The sequence below is a fragment of the Balaenoptera physalus genome (assembly GCF_965194825.1).
Source record: "Balaenoptera physalus genome assembly, chromosome: 17".
NCBI lineage: Eukaryota > Metazoa > Chordata > Mammalia > Artiodactyla > Balaenopteridae > Balaenoptera > Balaenoptera physalus.
In genome coordinates, this window is record NC_138895.1 from 29,007,214 (window position 1) to 29,030,856 (window position 23,643).

Here is a 23,643-nt window from a genome sequence, read left to right on the forward strand (position 1 = left end):
TATGTGAAATTGAGGCTGCTAGTTGCCGTCTCCTCCAGCAACTTGAGGGAAGCCTGTCTGCAGTGGGAAAGAATAAGAGCAATGCAAAAGAACACAGAGCTGAACAACAGAACACAGGACCTTGGTGATATCATTGGAGTCCTTGGATTCAGCCATAGATGGAAGAAAGATCCATCCCTTGTCTTCTCAATTATCTGAACGAAAACATTGCTTTTTTTTTTATTATTGGGTGGGTTATTTACTTTTTTTAATTTTTTTTTTTTTGGTGTGGACCATTTTTAAAGTCTTTATTGAATTTATTACAATATTGCTTCTGTTTTATGTTTTGGTTTTTTGGCTGCGAGGCCTGTAGGATCTTAACTCCCCGACCAGAGATCAAACCTATACCCCCTTCATTGGAAGGCGAAGTCCTAACCACTAGACTGCCAGGGAAGTCCCTGTTGGGTTATTTTTTTTAAATGACTTGTACCTTGAAGAGTCTTAACTCTACTCCTGTTCAGCCTGCTTCACAGGATTATTGTGCAGAGTTAGTGAAATACAAAACATGAAAGCATAAGGTATTACTAAGAGAAAAGAAAGAAGCACGTAATTTTCTAAAAGACAGTTTTCTAATTTTCTATGAACCAAATAGCTTCAAGATTTCTAATCTTTAAAAATTCATGCCAATCTCATACTTCCGGTTTTTCTAAAAACCTTAAAGATGAATAAAATCATAAATAAAGAAACTTTTTTTGGAAACCTTAGCTTTCCTGTTGAGACTCAGCAATGCAGAGTCCTTTATACAGGTTCAGTCCTCAAAGAACGGTCTTGGAAGCAATTCAGCAAGTTAACAAATATAATTAGGGAGAAGAAAATGAGAGCCCACAAAAATAATTACAAATCATCTGCAACAAAACTCAACCCTCTCCCAGAACAAAGCCAGCATTGTGTAGATGATGCTCCATGATAGACTTGTTTCATTCATCAACCTTACTTGCCCCACTACTCAGTTTCATTCAACTGAAATAGTTTGAACACCTAGGCTCTGTGAGACCTCAAAGGAAGTACTTTCTTGTAAAGAGGACAGTCATTTGAGATAGACGTATGCATATGAAATGATCCTTTTTGACAGAAAGTGGTAAGGACTATGATAAATGCACAAAAATGAACTATTTATGGAAGGAAATAATTCGGAATTCTGGAAACATTCGTGTTAAAAGTTCTCATCTGATTGTCTTAGAGAAGAAATCGGCAAACTACAGCCTACAGGCCAGATTCAGCCCACTGCTTATTTTTGTACAGCCTGTGAGCTACGAATGGTTTTACATTTTAAAATGCAGGAAAAAAATCAAAATAGGGACAATATGTTGCGACACATGAACATTTTATTAAATTCACATTTCAGTGTCAGTAAGCACAGTTTCATTGGAACACAGCCACACATTTACATACTATTTATGGCTGCTTTCATGCTACAACAGCAGAGTTGAGTAGTTGAGACAGAGACCACATAGCCTACAAAGCCTAAAATATTTACTATCTGGCCCTTTACTAACTTAATAAAACTTTAAAAAACTTTACCAACTCATCTTAGAGGATGAGCAGCGTGGTGGTATAATTGGTCGAAGTATTCGTGTTTTATACTCAAAGCAATAGGAGGCTTAAAAGGATGAAACCACTTTTCCTCCCAGTATTCTAAGGTAGCTAAACCTTTACAAAATGAGTTTGAGTTTCCTTGCCGCTAATGGTTATCGATGATTTTTATGTTTCTAGGCTGAAAATGGAAGTTTCCAGGTATAAAGACATTCCCACCTGAGTCTTCCTTAGGGCATGGAAAGAAGAAATAACCTAATGCTTGGGGAAAAGATCAGCTTCTGGAGACCAAGGAAGTGGTTGGGGAGAAGGTGGTGAGGGTTTTTCTGCAAGTGATTGAGACTTAAGACCCTGTGGCACATGCCACCATGGCCTGGGGAGTAGTAACATAAGATCCCTACACTAGCAAATGTCACAGAATGGATGGAGCTTTCCACCTTCAAGTGAAATGTGGATTTTGATATTAAGCATTACAGCAGCCATTGTGATGAACTGAAAACTAGAGAAAGTTTTTCTTTTCTGTGTGCGGGGTAAGCCACCCGCTTCCCATATACTTGAGACTGAGAAGAAATTTTTACATCAAATTATAGAGTGAAAATTTGGAGCCAGATTGAATTTGATTTAAAAATTTAAGTTTTATGATATTTCTGTTATGTATGCATTCAAGAATATGTGTTATGATACTTCTTACACTCAAGAATTTTAACAGGCAAAAGTGGAGCTATAAAGCCTTATAGGAATAGAGCATGACACGAGCAAGCCAGAGACCCAGAAATGGACATGCTATGCTTGTAGGAGTGGGAGAGGTCCAATATGGATGGAGGAGTGGGGGTGTGGAGATGCTGTTGAAGATGAGGCTGGTAAGATGAGCTAATGAAGGGCCTTGACAACCAAGAAAGGTTTATTTTTTTTTTTATTTTAGAAGAGTTTCAAACTTACAGACAAATCACAAATGGTTTTTTCTGAACCATTTGAGAGTAAGTTACTGACAAGAGGACCTTTTACCCCGCATACGTTAGTGTGTATTTCCTACAAATAAGGATATTCTCCCACATAACAATACAGCCATCAAAAATCAGGACATGAACACTGATTCTTTCTACTTCACAGTCACCATTCAAACTGTCAATGATCCCTATAATGTCTTTTATAGTAAAAGGATCCTATTCAGGATAAAGTGTTACATTTAGTTATCATACCTTTTTTCTTCCAGTTTATCCAGATATATGACATTATAGTGCTGTATAAGTTTGAGGTACAGCAAAGTGATCTTACTTACATTATGAAATGATTACCACAATAAGTTTAATGAACATCCATCATCTCATGTATTCAATGTATACAAAATAAAAGAAAATGAAAAAAAAAAAGTTTTTTTCCGTGATGAGAACTCAGGATTTACTCCCTTAAGAATGCTCATATATAATGTACAGCAGTGTTAATTATATTAATCGAGTTGTACATGACATCCCTAGTACTTGTTTATTTTATAACTGGAAGTGCATACCTTTTCATCACATTCATCCAATTCCCCCTTCCCCCACCTTGCCTCTGGTAACCACACATCTGGTCTCTTTTTCTATAAGTTTGTTTGTTTACTGAAGTATAGTTGACCTACAACACTATTTATTTCTTGGTGCACAACTTAGTGATTTCATATTTCTATACATTACAGAAATGATCACCACAATAAGTCTAATTACCATCTGTCACCATACAAAGATACTACATCATTATTGACTATATTCTTCATGCTGTACATATCATACTCATGGTTCATTTATTTGTATGTCTTAATTCTCCCTCACCTATTTTACTCATCCCCCCCCACTCCCCTCTGGCAACCACTTGTTTTTTCTCTACAACTCTGTTTCTGTTTTGTTATGTTTGTTCATTTGTTTTATTTTTTAGATTCTACATATAAGTGAAATCATATGGTGTTTGTCTTTCTCTGTCTGACTTATTTCACGTACTATAATACCCTCTAGGTCCATCCATGTTGTCACAAATGGCAAAATTTCATTCTTTTTTTTATGGCTGAGTGATATTCCATTTGTGTGTGTGTGTGTGTGTGTGTGTGTGTGTGTGTGTGTGTGTGTGTATGCGCCACATCTTCTTTATCCATTCATCTATTGATGGATACTTAGGTTACTTCTATATCTTGGCTGTTGTAAATAGTGCTGCTATGAACATTGGGGTACATATATCTTTTTGAATTACTGTTTTTGTTTTCTTTGGAAAAATACCCAGAATTGGAATGGCTGGATTATATGGTAGTTCTATTTTAAATTTTTTGAGGAAGCTCCATATTGTTTTTTATTGTAGCTGTGCCAATTTACATACCCAGAAACTGTCCACAAAGTTTTCCCTTTCTCCACATTCTCTCCAAAAGGGAGAAACTAACAGTAACAAAATAGCAGTAGGGGATTTTAACACACCACTTATATCAATAAGAAAATCAATAAGGAAACACTGACCCTAAATGATACATTAGACCAGATGGACTTAATAGACTATAGAATATTCCATCCCAAATCAGCAGAATACACATTTTTTTCAGGTGCACATGGAATATTCTCCAGAATAGACCACATGCTAGGCCACAAAACAAGTCTTAATAAATTTAGGAATGATATCAAGCATCTTTTCTGGCTACAACACTATGAGACTAGAAATCAACTACAAGAAAAAAAAATACAAAAAACCAAAAACACATGGAGGCTAAACAATATGCTACTAAACAACCAATGGGTCACTGAAGAAATCAAGAGGAAATCAAAAAATACCTGGAGACAAATGAAAACAAAAACACATATGATCCAATATCTATGGGATGCAGCAAAAGCCGTTTTAAGAGGGAAGTGTATAGCAATACAAGCCTACCTCAGGAAACAAACAAACAAAAAACTCAAAGTTAGTAGAAGAAAACAAATAATAAGAATCAGAGTAAAAATGATGAAATAGAGACTGAAAAAACAACAAAAAAAATCCATAAAACTAAGAGTTTGTTCTTTAAAAAGATAATCAGAATTGATAAACTAGCCTGATAAAGAAAAAAAGAGGTCCCAAATAAATCAAATCAGAAATGAAAAAGGAGAAGTTACAGTCAACACCACGGAAATTAAAAGGATCATAAAGAATTACTATGAACAATGCCAATAAAATGAACAACCTAGAAGAAATAAATTCCTAGAAGAGTACAATATCCTAAGACTGAATCAGGAAGAAATAGAAATTATTAACAGATCAATTACCAATAATGAAATTGAATCAGTAATTTTAAAAGAAACCTCCCATACAAACAAAAGTTCAAGAACAGATGGCTTCACAGGTGAATACTACCAAACATTTAAACAAGAGTTAATACCTATCCTTAAACTATTTCCAAAAATTCCAGAGGAAAGAGTGTTTCTGAACTCATTCTATGAGGCCAGCATCACCCTGATACCAAAACCAGACAAAGACACTACAAAAAAAAAACTATAGGTCACTATCACTGATGAACAAAGATGCAAAAGTCCTCAACAAAATATTAGCAAACCGAATTCAACAATATATTAAAAGGATCATATACCATGATCAAGTGGGACTTATCCCAAGGATGCAGGATGGGTCAATATTCACAAATCAATGTGATACACCACATTAACAAATTGAAAAATAAAAATCATATGATCATTTTAGTAGATAAAGAAAAAGCTTTTGACAAAATTTGACATCCATTTATGATAAAAACTCTCGACAAAGTGGGTATAGAGAGACCCTACCTCAACATAATAAAGGCCATATGTGACAAGCCTAAAGCTAACATCATACTCAATGTGAAAAGCTGAAAGCATTTCCTCTGAGATCAGGAGAAAGACAAGGATGCCCACTCTCTCCATATTTATTCAACATAGTATTGGAAGTCTTAGCCACAACAATCAGATAAGAAAAAGAAATAAAATGCATCCAAATTGGAAAAAGAGGAAGTAAAACTGTCACTGTTCTCAGATGACATGATATTATATATAGAAAATCCTAAAAATGCCACCGCACTATTAGAACTCATCAATGAATTCAATAAAGTTGTAGGATTCAAAATTAATATGTGGAAATCTGTTGCATTTCTAGACACTAACAATGAAATATAGGTATTCTTTTGGATACAATGGTAAATGGAATTTTTTCTTAATTTCTCTTTCTTATAGTTAGTTTCTCCCTTTATGTTTGTTGATATTTGCTTTATGCATTTAGGTGCTCCTATGTTGGGTGCTTATGTATTTACAATTGTTAAATCTTCTTGTTGGGATTGATCCCTTTATCATTATATGATGTCCTTCTTTGTCTCTTGCTACAGTCTTTAAGGTTTGTTTTATCTGTTACAAGTATTGCTACCCTGGCTTTCTTTTTGTTTCCATTTGCATGGAATATATTTTTTCTGTCTCCTCACTTCCAGTCTGTGTGTGTCCTTAGATCTGAAGTGAGTCTCTTGTAGACAGCATATATATGGGTCTTATTTTTGTATCCATTCAGCCACTCTGTGTCCTTTGATTGGAGAATTTAGTCCATTTCCATTTAAAGTAATTATTGATAGGCATGTACTTGTTGCCATTTTGTTAATTGTTTACTGGTTGTTTTTATAGTTTTTTTTTCTCTTTCCTTGTGATTTGTTGACTGTCTTTAGTGTTGTTTGGATTCCTTTCTCTTTTGTGTGTGTGTGTATCTATCATAGAGTTTTGGTTGCTGGTTATCATGAAGTTTATATGTGGCTATATATATATATATAACATATTTATACATATGTATATCATATGTATATACATGATTATTTTTAAGTTGTTGATCTGTTAAGTTCCAACTCATTTTAACAGCTCTGCATTTTTACTCCCCTCACCACCACATTTAACATTCTTGATATAATATTTTACATCTTTCGTTTTGTGTATCCCTTAAGTACTTATTGGGGATATAACATGATTTTCTACCTTTGTCTTTTAATCTACCTACTATCTTTATAAGTGGTTGATCTACTACCTTTACTGTATATTTGCCTTTATCAATTAGATTTTTCCTCTCATAATTTTCATATTTCTAGTTGTGGCTTTTTCTTTTCTGCTCCGAGAAGTCCTTTTAACATTTCTTGTAAAGCTGTTTCAGTGGTGCTGAACTCTTTTAGCTTTTGCTTGTCAGTAAAACTCTTTCTCTCCCCATCAAATCTGAATGATAGCCTTGCCAGGTAGTTACCATGTTTCTTTAGTCAACTCTTATCTGGAACAGCACCTCAATCTTGCCTTGGTTCTCTTGGCTTGACACTTTTGACAATAATAGTCCAGTTATTAGACAGAATTTTTTTTTTTTTTTTTTTTTTGGCTGCACTGTGTGGCTCGCAGGATCCCTGTTCCCCACCCAGGGATCAAAGCCAGGCCCTCTGCAGTGAGAGTGTGGAGTCCTAACCACTGGACTGCCAGGGAATTCCCCCAGGTAGAATGTTCTTAATTGGGTTTTTTTTTGTTGTTTCTTTATCATAAAATTCAGAATGCATACTTTTTTTTTTGGTGGGGGAGAAATAGCACAGAGGTGATACTGTGATCTTCTCATTGCATCCTATAAGGTGGTACATGATTTTGACTTGTCCCATTATAGGGGGTGTAACTTCTGGTCACTTAATTAAGATGATACCCACCAGCTTTCTTCACTATAAAGTTACTCTTTTCCTCATTTTAATCAATAAGTATTTTGTGAGGAGGTATTTGGAATTATGTAAGTATCCCATTCCTCATCAAAGTTTTATATGCTGGTTTTGGTACACATTGATGTTTCTTGGATGAATTAATTATTACTATGATGACTGTGAAATTATAATTACTTTATTTCCATCATTCCTTCTACAGTCATCAGTTGACATTCCATTGTAAGTAAAAACTTTCTCCTTTATTTATTTATTTATTTATTTAAGTATGGGCTCATGAGATGCTATTTTATTCAGTGGATATTATTCAATGGATATTATTTTCATAATTTATTTTGATGTTCACATTGCCCCATATTTGACAAGTGAGTGCTCCTTTATGTATATCCTTTTTACTTGTCCCCACCATTCCTTGACTACCTCCGTACTTTCTTGCACAACAAAGCATTCCAGGTTCATCTAGGACCTACACTTTTCTAGTCCTAGAATCAGTCAAATCTCCATGGAGCCCTGGTTCCTTTTAGAGGAGATTAATATTTAGAAACCAAAATCTGGGTTGTTGATGCTTCCACATCTTCTCAGTGGGCAGAGCTAGGCAATATATGCATGTATGTTTATACCATTTGTCTGTCTAGCTACCTACCTATATACATTCACACACCTCACCAACTGTATGTATTTCTGTATGTGCAAACCATGAGTTCATGCCAATATTTCCAATTCCAATTATTCCAGTTCCAGTTGAATACCATAGGATTTATTTTAGTTTTCTACCTTTCCATATTTGTAATTTCTTTCTCCATCAATGAGAAAACGGACTCCTATTATTCTAAATATATGTACTCATTTGATTCATCTTCCTGCTTGTAACAAATCTTCCTTCACTGTTGCCAGTCCCCCCACCTCCACCCTATGCAGGTTCCCTCCTAACTCCTAATGGGCTTGCAAAATTTGCTCTGGCTGCTGCCATCTGAAGATATGGCTTCCTCACCCTGCTCAGGCTGTGACCTTCCCTAGCCTGCTGCCACCTTCCCTCCTTTATTAAGACCTAATGTCTTTTAGACTGAATTTTGAAGGAAGGAATGAGGAAGGAAGAGAAAAAAGGAAGACAAGCAAATAACAGAGTTTGGGATTTTATTCTATGGGGACTGAAGGAGTCCCTTTTCCTCTGTGTCACCCAACACACACACACACACACACACACACACACAGACACACACACACGCGCGAGTTTTATGGCTTTGTGTATGGAACCAATTCAGTTGGCAGCATAAAAATAGTTCGGAAGAAGGGATGGTTTTAGGCAGGGAGGTAATGGTCCAGGAAATAAATGATGAGGGGTAATGAAGACATGGAGAACCTGGGATGTTGGTGTCCCTGCTATGGCTCCTTTGTGTATCCAATTCGTGAAGAACAGTCAGTAAAAATGATATACATTCTGCCTTTCTGTATAGTTTCTTTGTGGGCCAAATAAATAGTAAAGCTACGCTTCAGTGAAATCTGCATTTCTTGTGAGGAGCCAATTATCATGAAAATTTTCATGATTGATTATAGAAATGGAGATTCTTTTCTTCCTTTAACCCTTCAGTGACAGAAGCATTTATTTTCAGACTAAGAATAAACATCTATAACATATTCTATATAATAAAGCAGAGCAGAGCAGAGCAGACAGGACCTTCAACCTTTCTGTTTAGGTCAAATTCCTGGAAATATCTGGAAAATAGAACCAGTAAATGAAAAAAGATGATTAACTCTTTGCAGTGTAGGAAAAACGACTCACTTCCTCAGGTTATTATAAAGCTGTTGGAGGTAGATCACAGGCTTTATATTTTTATTATTTATTTTCTATAATTTAAATTCAAATATCATATTACTGGTCTCTCAACTAGTCCATGCACTTTTCAGGGGCCGGATCCATTACTCACCTTTGTTATTTCCATCCAGGATTCCATATTTCCAGTGCATGAGAGGTGTGACATAAACATTTGCTGAATGAAATAAAATTCCTTGAAGTATAAAAAGCAGGAAGAAATTGTAGCCAATACAGTAAAAATGACTTTAAAGCTCTATCATCTTTAGCATGACTAAAAAATACCTACAAGAACACTTCTTTTTATCTTCTTGTAGTACTGTTCCTTGGAAGTGATAGATGCTTGGCAAATATGTTTTTAATTTAATTAAGTAGATTTTATCCAGAGTAATCTGGCCAAATGCCTAGAAATCCTGAACCTGAACTGATTACAGTCATAAAGGACAGCTTACACATGAAATATCTGAAGGTGAAAACGGTCAAATCCATATCACAAAGGCAATAAAAATATTCAAAGAGCGCATGAGGTCCTTTCACATTTTTTGTGATGCTAGGTTAAAATATAAGTAGTGGTTAAAAATTATAGGAATTGGGAAATATTTAGCAGGTGCATGTTTAAAACTAAGAAAATTGGTAACTGCAAAGGAGTCAGTGAGCTGTTAAATTAACATTTGACACTCCAAATTTCAGCAGTGTTTAAAACAAAATGAAAGGCTGCTGTGCTTTGTAATTATCAAGTTTAGCTGATAATGTAAACACTCAAGTTGTCTAAAGCTCAAAAATGATTTTGAGTTGTTTTTCAGTTGATACTATGTTCAGAGTCTATACAGACTAAAGTTGACAGTTTTTGACTCTCTTTTTTTGTGATGTTTTACAGCAACTCCGTTGTATTGAAATCCTACTAAGAATTACATCGGCATCTATATTATGATAAATACAACAGAAAATACTGAGGACTGTAAGGTATTTCATGAACATTGTTTTCCTTTTGGATTAGAAAAGTCATGAAGAGTCATTGTAGAAATTTGGAAAATTCAGAAAAGTATAAAGAAGGATGTGAACAACCAGCAATTATTGCATTTTGATTTAACTCTTCACCGTCTTTCTTTCATTTGTATTTACTGTAATAGCTTCCTAACTTGTTCCCCTGCTTTAATCTCTACTCAACCCAGCAGCCAGAGGAATCCTGCTAAAATGTTAATCAGATTATGTCATTCCTCAGCTCAAAACCTCCAGTGTTTCCCACATCACTCAGAATAGAGCCAAAGTACTTACAATGGCCTGCAAAGCCCTATTTGACAACCCTCGCCACCGCCCCCACTGCTTTCTTACTTTTCTGTAATCATGCCAGGCGTGCTCTTGCTTCTCGACCCTTCTTTTGGAGCACTCTCCCCCTAAATAGCTGCAAAGCTCCTCCCTTACCTCTTTCAGGTCTTCTCTCAAATGCCATTTTTTTTCAGTGGGGGGCTTCCACGACTACCTCTGTAAAATTCCAAGTCCTCCTACATCCCTGCCCTCCTTCTCCGCTATCCCATTATCACCATATAGCATCCCATATATGTATTTACTTTGCTTATTATCTGTCTCCTCCTGCTAGAATGTAGGCTCCATAGAAGCAGAGCATTTTTATCTGGTTTTGTTTGCTGCTATATTTGTTCTCTAATGCATAACAACTCACCCCCAAATTTATTTGCTCCAAATAACACTCATCATTTATTTTCTCATGATTTCAGTGGGTATGGAATTTGTGAGTGGCTTGACTTGATGGTTCTGGCTCAGGGTCTTTCATGAGATTCAGTTAAATGTTGACCGAGGCTGCAGTCATCTGAAGGCTTGCCTGGGGCTGGAGGGTTTTCTTGCAAAGCAACTCACGTGGCTGCAGGTTGGTGCTGGCTATGGCCAGGATACCCCAAATCCTCTCCAGGACAGTCTCTTCACAGGGCTATTTGAGTATCCTCAGCTGTGGAAGCTGGCTACCCCCAAACTGAATGATCCAAGAAATCAAGGGAGAAACTGTGTCTTTTATGATCTAGACTCAGAAGTTACACACTATCGCTTCCACTGTATTTTTATTTTTTTATTTATTTTTCTAAAAATTTATTTATTTTTGGCTGCATTGGGTCTTTGTTGCTATGCGTGGGCTTTCTCTAATTGTGGTGAGCAGGGGCTACTCTTCGCTGTGGTGCATGAGCTTCTCATTGTGGTGGCTTCTCTTGTTGCGGAGCATGGGCTCAAGGCATGTGGGCTTCAGTAGTTGTGGCACACGGGCTCATTAGTTGTGGCTCATGGGCTCAGTAGTTGTGGCTCGCAGGCTTTAGAGCGCAGGCTCAGTAGTTGTGGCACATGGGCTTAGTTGCTCCGCAGCATGTGGGATCTTCCTGGACCAGGGCTCAAACCCGTGTCCCCTGCATTGGCAGGTGGATTCTTAACCACTGCGCCACCAGGGAAGTCCCCCACTGTATTTTTAAAATCACACGTGCTGGTCCTATTCAGTGAAGAAGGAGGCTACAAAAGGAGCTGAATACCAGATGAGGATCATTGAAGACTATCTTGGAAGCTGGCTAGTGCAGCTGCTATATCCCCTGTACCTAAAACAGTGTCTGGCACATAGAGGGAACCTGAAAAATATTTTTGAACAATGAATAAATTCCACCACTTAGATTTTTAAAAATATATTTCTTGGCAACCTTTTTTTCTAAGCAAATATACTCTGTTGTTTATTAAAAATTGGAATTTTTCTTTAGATAAAAGTGTATAATCTATAAATGTAAACATATATACTAAGTATATTTAAAAATATATTTAATATCTTTCTAAAGTTATATCTTTTTGATGTTCAATGTTATTTCAACTCTCTTCTTATCATTAGCATTTCCATTGTTTCTTGATTTCTTCTGTTATAAATACACTGTGATGAACATCCCTCTACATAAACCTTTGAGCAATCTCCTAATATTTTCTTGGAAAGCATGACTAGGAATAAGATCTAAGATTACAAATACTTAAAATACTTGATTTAAGTTAACAACTCGTTTCCAGAAATATCATATATTTTACGTTTCTACCAACAGAGTATGAACATGCCTATCTCACTGCATCCTAATTAATATGGAATGTTGATACTTTTTAAGAAACTGAAATATTGATTAGGAAGGAATGGCATAAGAACTTTTATAAAATTATACATCTTTTGGATTTGGATTTAATGCTTAAAGTATAGTTTTCTTTCTTTTCTGGTTTTGTCATATTAACTGATTGTTTAGGAGTCAAAATCAACAAAATTTAGAGGTGAGGGGAGAAAGAGACCAGCAGGAAGTATGAGTATTAAGCTTCTGACTTGTGCAACCAAGTGTGTGGTGGTGCCATTTAATGAGATAGGAAAATTTTTGAGAAGGAGATTGGGATGGGGAGAGGAATAAATAATTCCATTCTGGACACCTGAAGTTGCAGAAGTTGAATGAGTTCGGGAGATCTAGAACTGTGCTGCCCAGTGTAGTAGCCATTGACCACATACAGCCATCAGTCACTTGTAAGGGGCTGGCCAGAATTGAGATATTCTGTAACAGTAAAATACAAACCAGATTTAGAACACTTAGTAAGAAAAAAAGAATGTAAAAGATATACTGTGTCAGTTAAGGTCCAACCAAGAGACAGAAATCACACAATAACTTGTACAAGAAAAGTTTACTGTAAAGAATTATTAACTCTAACAGGGAATAAGATGTAAAGGAGAATGCTAAGGAATACCCTTAGGCTAAGGGAGAGTTCTGAAGGAAGGACAAACTTGGTAGTTGGCCTCCTTTCCAAGGTTAGGATTTCATATCTCTGGAGAAGTGTGGTTGCAGCCCACTAGATGGCAGAGGAGTTTAAAGGGTGGCCCAGATAGGAGCTGGTCCAGGGTTGCCAGGCAAGCAGACAACGCCCCTCCAGGGTACAGTGGGATAAGTCTGGCATGCAGGTTGCAAAGGGACTCCGAGCATGGGGCACCAGCTCTCTGGCAGGGTGATGCACAGCCTAGAATGCACAGGTCTGGGTCAAGAGCACCACGGCAGATACCGTCATGGTGCAGGCTGCCTGAGGCTGGTGGGCTGGTGTGCACAGGGAGCTGGGGCATCTGCTTGCCAGCAGGGTGGCATGAGAGCTGGGGTATGTGGTGCCTGCTTCAGGAAGTGCAGTGAGACAGTCACTGGGCTGGGGCTGAGGCTGTGAGCTTGCCAAGGGACTGCACACTCTGGGTGTGAGGCTGGACCAGGGTGCCCCTGCAAGTCCACCCACATGTGTTCCTGCCAGCAGCCCAAGAGGAGCAAGAAGAAAACAAAAAATGTAGCACGCCAGAACCAGGAAAACAGTCTCCCTTCCTGCAATGTCCCTCTACTGAAAAAACATTAACATTGTGCTTGCTACAAAGAAATTCTTAACGCTCCTTTATCACAGAGCAGTAATTAATGCTGACTTTCATAATGATATTTAATTCAATATTACTCAATTTAATTTTAAATTGATAATTGGCACACTCATTAATTTTTTTCTATTAATTCACGTTGAAACAACATTTTGGATATGTCGGGTTAAATAAGATACATAATTTAAACAAATTTCACTTTTCTTTTTACTTTAAAAAAAAAAAATTTAATTAATTAATTAATTTTTGGCCGCGTTGCTGTGCGTGGGCTTCGCATCGCGGTGGCTTCTCTTCTTTGCAGAGCATGTGCTCTAGGCACGCGGGCTTAAGTAGTTGTGTCTCCCGGGCTCTAGAGTGCAGGCTCAGTAGTTGTGGCACATGGACTTAGTTGCTCTGCGGCATGTGGGATCTTCCTGGACCAGGGCTCGAACCCGTATCCCCTGCATTGGCAGGCAGATTCTTAACCACTGCACCACCAGGGAATTCCTACTTTTTTTTTTTTTAATGTAAATAGTTGAATATGTAAAACTTGGATAATGCTGGAAGAGATAGCTGAACTATGTAGATTACATCCTAGAAAGTGATAGAAGTACCTAGGAAGAGAGTGTAGAGAGAGGAGAGATCCTAGTGGAAAGCCCCAAGCCCCCCAAATTTAAAGGTTTGTGTGATGGTTAATTTCATGTCTCAACTCGACTGGGCCACAGGGTGCCAGGATATTTGGTCAAACATTATCCTGGATCTTTTCTGCAAGGGTGTTTTTGAATAAAATTGACATTGAAATCAGTAGACTGAGTGAAGCAGATTGTCCTTCTTAATGTGTGTGGGTCTCATCCTTCAACTGAAGACCCGAATAAAACAAAAAGGCTGACCCTTTCCCAAGTAAGACAGAATTCCTCCTGCCCGACTGCCTATGAACTGTGACATTAACTTTTTATGGCCCTCGGACTGGAACTGAAACACTGGCTCTTCCTGGGTCTCAAGCCTGTTGGCCTTCAGGCTGGATCTGCACCATTGACACTCCAGGGTCCCCAGCTTGCTGGCTCATCCTACAGATTTTGGGACTTGTCAGCTTCCATAATTGTGTGAGCCAGTTCCTTATAATAAATATCTTTATAACATACACACACACACACACACACACACACACACACAAGTGCGTGCACGGTGTGTGGTCCTATGTCTCTGGAGAAACCTTACTAATATAGTTAAGTATAGAGAGGAAAAACTCAAGGAACACCAGAGAGGACAGGTGGGTAGCAAATGGGAGCTGTATGTATGTTCTGCAAGAAACTTTTTCCTAAAGAGAGAAAATTCTAGAACACATTAGTATGCTGATGGCAACGACAAAGAAGGAGTGGAGGTGGTAGCGTTGGTTAATAAAGGATATAATGGTATGTTTTTGATGGGAGTGGGAGGTTTTGCTAGGTGTCCAAGGCTAGTGCATCAAGCTTTCAGTGGTGGAATGGTGGGATCCAGGTAGGGAACTTATTGGAGTGAGGATGTATGAAGCCTTCCTTGTTGCTGAGATGGGGATATGGGAATCGTTCTTGATAGAATAGACTGTCCTTTCCTAGAGGACGGAAAAGGATAAATAAACTTTAGAAGAGCTGATGACAGAATGTCTGTCAGCACCCTAATTTCTCTCTGTCATTATATTTCAGAGAGTTGGCAGGAATAGAGTGACATTGACTTGTTCATTCCAAACCAAGGAAAAATTAACTAAATTCTTTTAGTTAATTATTTTGAATTATTATTTTGGCATGAATTATCTGGACTTTTCAACACTGTTCTGATGTTTATACAGCTTCATTTTCTTTTAAGTAATCTTAGCTCTCTCCTTTTTCACACTTTATCTACTCTTATAATATGTTTAAATAAGACACAAAGTACTATAAAATAGGGTATGGATACATTTCTGTCACTGTAGAAAACAGTGTGAGATTAAACAAAAGAACAAAAATATAGCAGGCAGAGTTTTAGCAATGTGCTCTTGTCTGACAATATGGGACAAAATGTTTTGCTCTAGTTTCTGAAAGTTATAATCTGAGAAGTGACTTAAGAGGTGATTCCTTGTAGTCACCTTTCCAATTCTGGTACGAGAATTCTCATCCTAGCGTGAAACCTCTGTCCCTTGAGCAAGACCTTTAAGCCCCTTTGGGCCTCATTGTAATCTGGAGAGCTTGCCTTGTTCAATTCTAACCCAGCATAACCTTAGCAATGGGAAATTAAAGAAATTGAAACCACATATAGTATCAGCTCCATAAAATTAACACTCTCCACAAGACATCAAATGAATCAAATGACAAGTCCTGTGGTTAATCAGTCCCAGCTGTGCAAATCACAGGACTTGATGAATGAAGGAAATGGGTACAAAGTGAGAGCACCTTGGATGTGGGACTCTGCAGACGGGGGCCGTGTTCCTGACAGTGAGGCTTGCTTCTCTAGGTAACTGAGGAATGAGGAACCTTGCTCATGTCAGTTTCCTGCTGGGTAAAAGTCAGATGAAAACAGCCACTTCAGTTCACATGTAGAATTTGTAAAAAGAGTCCCTGGGGAAAAAAAAAAGTGTATTTCTGAGGAAGAATCTGCGTATGTCCCCTAACAAAAGAATTTTAATTCATACCTTGATATTTTTTTAATATGTTACTATACTTAATTGAATATTTGTATGGCTAGAGTTGTAATTTACAAGTGCCTCTCATACATACAGTATCTGATTCATTGAGGAGAGGTGACCTAAGCATGTTTTTCTGCGAAGGAAGCTTGTACTGGATCTAACTGGTTCAAGAGTGAAATGGAGTTGATGACCATATCCTGGGTTCTCTGGCCAGTGTTAATCTCACTTTACTTGTTTACACTTGATGGCTATGATCCCAGAGTCAGAGGCTCCTTGTTAAGGAGAAAGTCCACACAAAGTTATAAAAGGTTACTTAGCAAGTTAATAGGTCCATTGATTTGAGGGTTCATTGATTTGGCCCCCCAAATTCTTTTGAAAAAACGAAAACCCACAGAAAAAGTCTAAGAATGGCATCATGAGCCCCCAAACATGCCTCAACTAGCGTCACCAGTTATTGACTGAGACATTTGAGAATCAGTTGCAGACATCAAGGTACTTCGGCCTTATAGCTTTAACATTCATCTCCTAAAGTATTCTCAGTACCATCATCGCACCTATGAAAATTAACATCATTTCAATAATACCACATGCTGTCCATGCTTATATTTCTCCAATTGTCCCCAAAGCATCTATTACAGCTTTTCCCCCAATCTAGGATCTAATTGAGGGTCACACATTATGTTTTGTTGTTATGTATCTTTTGTCTCTTAATCCTAGACTGTGTGAATATTTTATTCACTAATAGCCAAACCTTTCACCCAGAAGTTTTAGCGCCCATTACTGATTCTTGCCTGAAATACTGTCCTTGCAAAAATGGTTGTTTAAAATTCTGTCATTTCATCTGTATTCTCTCATAAAGAAGTTCACTTTCTCTCTCATTCTGTACCACCACCATGTAATGTATTATTATCATTATTCTTTCTGGTGGCCAAATTGTCCCAAATCTGGCAGTGGGACTTCCTGTAAGCTAGCTCCTGTGGGAGGTGTGTGTGTGTATGTGTTTTACATGACCCCATTAATTTTTTTAAGGGTCTATTTTATGGGTCTGGTTTTTTTTATATAATTTATTTTTGGGTGGCAGTTTTAGGTTCACAGCAAAATTGAGAGGAAGGTACAGAGAGTTTCCAAATACCCGCTACCAGCGCACATGCATAGCCTCAACCGTTATCAACATTCTCCCACCAGAGGGTACCTTTGCTACCAATGATGAACCTACATTGACACATCATAATCACCCAACGTCCATAGTTTACATTAGGGTCCATTCTTGGTGTTTTACATTCTATGGATTTGAACAAATTTATAATAACATTTATTCATCATAATAGTATCATACAGAATAGTTTCACTGCCCTGAAAATCCTCTGTGCTCTGCCTGTTCGTCTCAGCACCCCCTTAGCAACCATTGATCTTTTTACTGTCTCCATAGTTTTGTCATTTTCAGAATGTCATATAGTTGGAATTATACGCTATGTAGCCATTTCAGATAGGCTCCTTTCACTTAGAAATATGCAGTTAAGTTACCTCCACGTCTTTTCATGATGATAGCTCATTTCTTTTTAATAATAATAATATCCTGTTGTCTGGATATACCACAATTTAATTATCTATTCACCTACTGAAGGAGACATCTTGGTTGCTTCCAAGTTTTGGCAATTATAAATCAAGCTGCAATAAACATCCATGTGCAGTTTTTTGTGTGGACACAAGTTTTCCACTCATTTGGGTAAATCCCAAGTAGTGTAATAGCTGGATCATACGGTAAGAGTATGCTTAGTTTTGTAAGAAATTGCCAAACTGTCTTCTTACCATTTTGCATCCCCACCACAGTAAATGAGAGTTCTTATTGCTCTAGATTGTTGCCAGCATTTGGTGTTGTCAGTGTTGTGGATTTTCACCAATTCTGAATAGGTGGTATCTCATTTTAATCTGCATTTCCCTGGTGACATATGATGTGGAACATCTTTTATATGCTTATTTGCCATCTGTATATCTTCTTTGGTGAGGTGCCTGTTAAGTTCTTTGGCACATTTTAAAAAATCAAGTTATTTTCTTATTGTTAAGGTTAAGAGTATTTTGTATAAAGGCTGTATAACAGCCCTTTATTATATGTGTCTTTTGAAAGTGTTTTCTCCCATTCTTTGGCTTGTGTCTCATTCTCTTGATTCATTAGTTTTTGATCACTTTCTAGCTTTCTGGCATAAAAAATATGTTCTAGGCTCTCACCTTGATCTTTCCTTGTTCCATTTCTGAAACCAGCCACTTCTCCAAGGGGCTCTGATTCCTTGTAAAGGGTAAAGGAGTTCAGAAATCAAAATCTGGGGGCCAGGTGTCCCACAGCAAGAGGTAGATGCAGATTTGTGGAGCCTGAAGCTAATATAATTTTGGAATTGTCTTTTTTTTTTTAAAGAGGAATACAAAATTACAAATATAAAATTAGGTATAGGGCCTTATAAGAAGTCCATAAGTGAGGAGCCATAAAGTTTGTTTTTTTAGCTTCACTGGCATTGGGGTGTTACTGCTTTTAGCATCTTTCAGTGAACAGAATATTCAAATCTAGTACGACAGTGTTCATCTTAGCTTTTGCCATTTCATATTTGTATAAACCAGAGTGAAAATCATTGGTTCCAGAGGTTATCAATATATTTACTCATTGTTCTTTCTTAATATAAGAAGTATACACAAAAATGGTTTCACAATGACAACACTGATATTACTACCAAAATTAAATCTAGCAGTAAAGTTCAAGATTGTTTTGCAGTTCTTCTTAATATGTAATATACTCTATTAAGGATATATAGCAAGAGTACTCTATTCAAAACATATTTTTTTTTCTGTGTGGTTATATTATCACATTAATATACAGTTAAGTTCATTTGTTTCTGCCTAAATTAAATTTTAGTGTTTTTTAAATCCTCTTTAATTTTTTGAAAATATAAAACATTTATGATTAGAAAATTAAAAAGAAATACTGAGAAATCTCACTTTCATCCCTATAGACCCCATCCCCAACCATCCTCTATAAGGAACCATTTTTGTTAACTTGTGGTTTATCCTCAATAATTTTTTTGGAGAAAATCTGTAAGTATGTATACAAATTCTTATTTTTCTTTTTTAAAATTATAAAAAATGTAGCATATTATATACACTCTTTTGCACCTTTGCTTTTTTTTCCCCTTTTTTTCCACCAAATCTGTCGCAGGACTCACCCCATCTCTGTTCATGGAGATTTTCTTCATTCTTTTCAAATCTTGTTAGTAGCCCATTGTGTGGATGCTCTACAGATTATCTAACAGTTTCTATACAGTTTCTATACAGTTTCTATAAATGGTTATTTGATTGTTTCCAATAGTTAGGTTGCTCTTTTGGAAAATTGGATAGACTATACAATACATTCAAGCCAGAGGAAATTGTGTACCCAAGCAGTAAAAGTAACAATTTGGGAAGGATTTGAAACCCACTAATTGGAACTTCTTTAACAGTTTTGGTCCATTCATTCATTTATTCATTCCTTCAAGAACTATTCTTGAGCATTAGGAACTGACATTTACTTAGAGCATTATTCACTTTGATGTGCTAATCATCTGAGTTACTGAAAATGGGTATACTAAGCTCCTTACAGAGAGGTTCCTTGGGTTTATAAAATATGAGACAGTTGATCTGAGACAAGGGCACCGTGAGAAAATGGCTCATGGAATTCTGAGCTTTCGCGATCTCTTTCACTGCATTCATACAGTGCATACATGTATCCCCAACTATATCTATAGACTTAGTGGAGAATAAGGGTGCTTAGCTAAGTAACCCAGACTTAACTTTTCAAGATAACATTCTTAAATAAATTTAAGATACTTATATATGTCTTATGTATCTTACATGTATTGTATTTATATATTTTATATACACCCATATATGTGTGTGTATATAAATATATATATGCATATTGTCTTCTGTGGTGAAAATGAATATAGATCAGACCTTACTCTTAAAAGTTTGGTTCCTATTATATTCTTGGCATAAATGAACCCAGCTGTGCCACAGAATGTGGAATATGGAAGCCTAGGCCTTCTCCTAGGTGCAAGAGAAGCATAAAGTTTATTGTATTTAATGCTATATGAAGTGCAGCATTTCTTCTGTTTCATTCTAACCTCATTAAGATCTATATAAGCAGAAGGAGCTACAGGCTCACTATGGGGTATTTAGGTCAGGTCTAAAGAAGAATAGTCAAATTGATCCTTATTTAGTGGTCCCTGAACAATGCAGTGGTTACCCAAAGAGGGACTTCCTGGGACTTGCAACTACCACATTATGCAGCTGCAATGTGGATGGCAAGAGAAAATGAAAGATATTTAAACAGCCACTCTTAAGTCTTTTATGGAAGGCTCATGCCAATTAAGAAGCTCTTTGCATTAGTTTGTCTATAAGTAACACTGCACAATTCAATTTGAAAGTTCACATAGATCTAACCCAAACCTGTACACGGCTGGAACAGTAATTATAATCCTGGCAGGTCACACAGTTTATTTTTCATTGGGAGCCCAGAACACCCACACGAGGACAGAAATTCAAGGCTCTGCAGTCAGTTCCGTCGTCCATCTAGGGCAGGAAGCCTACCAAGCATCCCTGCAGGGTCAAAAGGGCAACAGAATTTCAGGGCCGAGTATCAGTAACCAGGCTTGGGGCCCTCACTCCCCAAGCCACAGGCCCGCAGAGGGTGAGCGTTACGGGAAGGGGGCAGCAAGAATGGGCGGGTGGAGATCGGTTCCTCTTTAAGAGGGACCTCCAGGCTCCAAGTAGCTGCGTTGATCTGGGGCCGGTTACTTAGTTTTTAAGCCTCATTCCCTTGTTTCCTAACTATCGGGAACTTATAGTGTCTTCCACAAAAGACTGTTGTGAGGATCTAATGGGAAAATGCGGGTAAACGTCTTGGCTAAGACCCTGGCCTGTGGTAAGTCCTTAATAAATAGCAGCAGAATTCTTTTTGTGGCTCTTATCATTGTCATTATTGCGCTGTATTGTCTTTGCAGTCACCGCCACCACGACCATCCCCGCCCTCCTCACTTCTCCAGCCGGATCCTCACCTCCCAGCCTGGCGGCTCCCGGCCTGGGTGGCTCATTCATTCCCCGGAGGGCCCGCTAGGCAACACTTGCCTCTCTAGGATGACCGCTTCTCAGAAGGCAGGAAAGCCCTTCTGGAAGCCCTTCTCGCTTTCTTTCCCTCCTCCCTCTCTCCCTCCCTCTCCATCTCCCCGCCTACCTATCAAGCACTATCTCTTTCCCGAGTTCAAACAGTGAGAGGACTCGCACCGCAGGACTCAGCCCGGCTCCGTGCGCCCCCACCCCCAGCCCCTTCGCCCTCCCTCGCGGGCGCCTTCCCTGCCCACCACTGCCCCCTGGCGGACGAGGCCGAGAGCGCCCTGGCCCCGGGGTTCAAGGGCTCTCCGGGTCCCCCGCGGCCCCCGCCCTAAGCTGGGCCCCCGCCTTCCCCACGCAAGCTCGCTCGCCCGGCCCGCTCCCTCCTTCTGCTCGCTGCCCCGCCACTTCTTCTTCTGCCTGCCACCCCGAGGGACCATGGCGAGGTTCAGCTGGGGATACGGCGAGCACAATGGTGAGCGCCTTCCGCGAATGGGAGGGGTGAGGGAGGGGGCTCTGCGCCGAGGGGGACCGCCCGGTTCCCGGAGTCCGCCGACCGCACTCTGCCAATCCACACTTGGCGAGAAACTTTTCGGTTTGTCTTTCGAATGAGCAGCGCTCCCCGGAGCCAAACGCAGGAAGCGGAGGGAAGGCTTAGTCCTGCGTGGATAGGGAAAGCGTCTCGGAGGCTGTTGATAGTGGGGGTGAGTTGGCGTGCGTTAGCCCTGTCACGATACCCCAGACCCCGAAATCTTCAGATATGTCCCCTCGCTTTCATTTGAAAAGCCGAAAACTTTCTCTAGTAGTAACTATTTATCAATCAAAGGCACCGAGTTTAGAAATCTGAGGACATACTTCAATGAATTGAGGACAAATTTGCTTTCAGTCTTCTAAGCTCATTATCTCTACGGGGAAAGAAATCATGGAAAATATTTGAAAAGATACTTAAGAAATTTTAATGACTTGAATTTCAACATTGAAGATTTACGTTGCCTTCTTGTCAACCAATGTACCGCAACTTTCTTAATAGCTGTTAACTATAAAATATTCCCACAGCAACTTGCAGTTGGTTGACTGGTACTGCTGGTTTTAGCAAGATTTTAGGTTCTTTCTTAGAAATGAAGTTATATTTTAAGCTACGTCTGCATGCTTTCTCCTTCTCCTTCTACACATCCTTTCAGAGACTGAGGAATTAGCAAAGGATCATTGACATTGTAACACGTTGGTAAAAATGTGTTTATTGATACAACTAACAGTAATAATAAGATGTATACTTTTCTTCTTGTATATCCTAAATTATCAAAAGTAAACCATTTTTCTTGCCTTTGTATTAAACTGAACTGATTATTTTCAAATAACCATTATTTGAAATGTTTGCAAAGTGACACCACGAAAGCCTTACAGTGAATCACTGTCAAAATTAGGTCTGAGAATAATGATAGTAATAATAATAATACTTTCTTGGATTAACATGCATATTATTCAGCAGTACTGTATAGTTAATTTATAGAAAGCTTACTTTCACAAAGAAACAAAAGTTTCATTTCTAATTGTAGCCTTTTTGAGGCTATGACTAACTTGCCAGTTAAAAAATGGCAGCAAGTGAAAGTTAGAGTTTTAATAATAAAAGGTATAATTTAGGTGGATTTCTCTTTGAGACTACAATTATAATCTTACATTTTGCTAATTTTCAATTTATGTTTGGGGGAAAAAACCTACAAAACAAATTTCTTTTAATTTCCGTCTCTGCTGGAATAATTTCTGTTATTGTTATTTAATAGTCACTGGGTGTTAACAGTGCCCTCACTATGATTAGGAAGGAGAAGTGTATTTTCAATAAATGAGTATTGATTACTCTTTAATATGTTAGAAAATATTGTCTCCAATGAAGTGCATCTGAAATTTTAAAAATCCATCTTAGAAGTATGTGAGGGAGATTAAGAGGTACAAACTTCCAGTTACAAAATAAATGAATCATGAGGATGAAATGTACAGTGTGGGGAATAAAGTTATGTAAACTTTTTACCTAAAGTAAAAAGTTATGTAATGTCTTTGTATGGTGACAGATGGTAAGTAGACTTATCATGATGATCATTTTGAAGTGTATAAAAATATTGAATCACTGTGTTGTGCACTAGGTACTAACGTAGATACATTATGCTTCAAAAACAAACAAACAAACCTAGAGAAGAAGAGACCAGGTTTATGATTACCAGAGTGGGATCACTCTGGGTGGGAAGGGGGAATTGGATGAAAGTGGTCCAAAGGTACACACTTCCAGTTATAAAATAAATAAGTACTAGTGATTTAATGCACAACATGCTACATATAATAAACACGGCTGTATGTTATATATAAAAGTTGTCAAGAGAGTAAATCCTAAGAGTTCTCATCACAAGGAAAAATATTTTTTCTATTTCTTTAATTTTGTATCTATATGA

The 23,643-nt window shown here is 37.9% G+C and overlaps 1 protein-coding gene across 4 annotated transcripts in view; it reads left to right on the forward strand.

The window, feature by feature from the left end:
- The first annotated feature begins 6,320 nt into the window (after positions 1 to 6,320).
- The window catches only part of LOC309647067 (carbonic anhydrase 13), a 44,407-nt gene continuing 27,084 nt past the window's right edge, over positions 6,321 to 23,643 (forward strand). For 3 of the 4 annotated variants that reach the window (XM_082434046.1, XM_082434045.1, XM_082434047.1), the window contains exons 1-2: positions 6,321 to 10,016; positions 21,097 to 21,677. In XM_082434046.1, the coding sequence (XP_082290172.1) occupies positions 21,641 to 21,677 (37 nt within the window). In that variant the 5' untranslated portion in view covers positions 6,321 to 10,016; positions 21,097 to 21,640. Of the gene's footprint in view, positions 10,017 to 21,096; positions 21,678 to 21,792; positions 21,907 to 23,643 lie in introns of those variants that run through there. The other variant, XM_082434048.1, reaches the window with a different exon arrangement.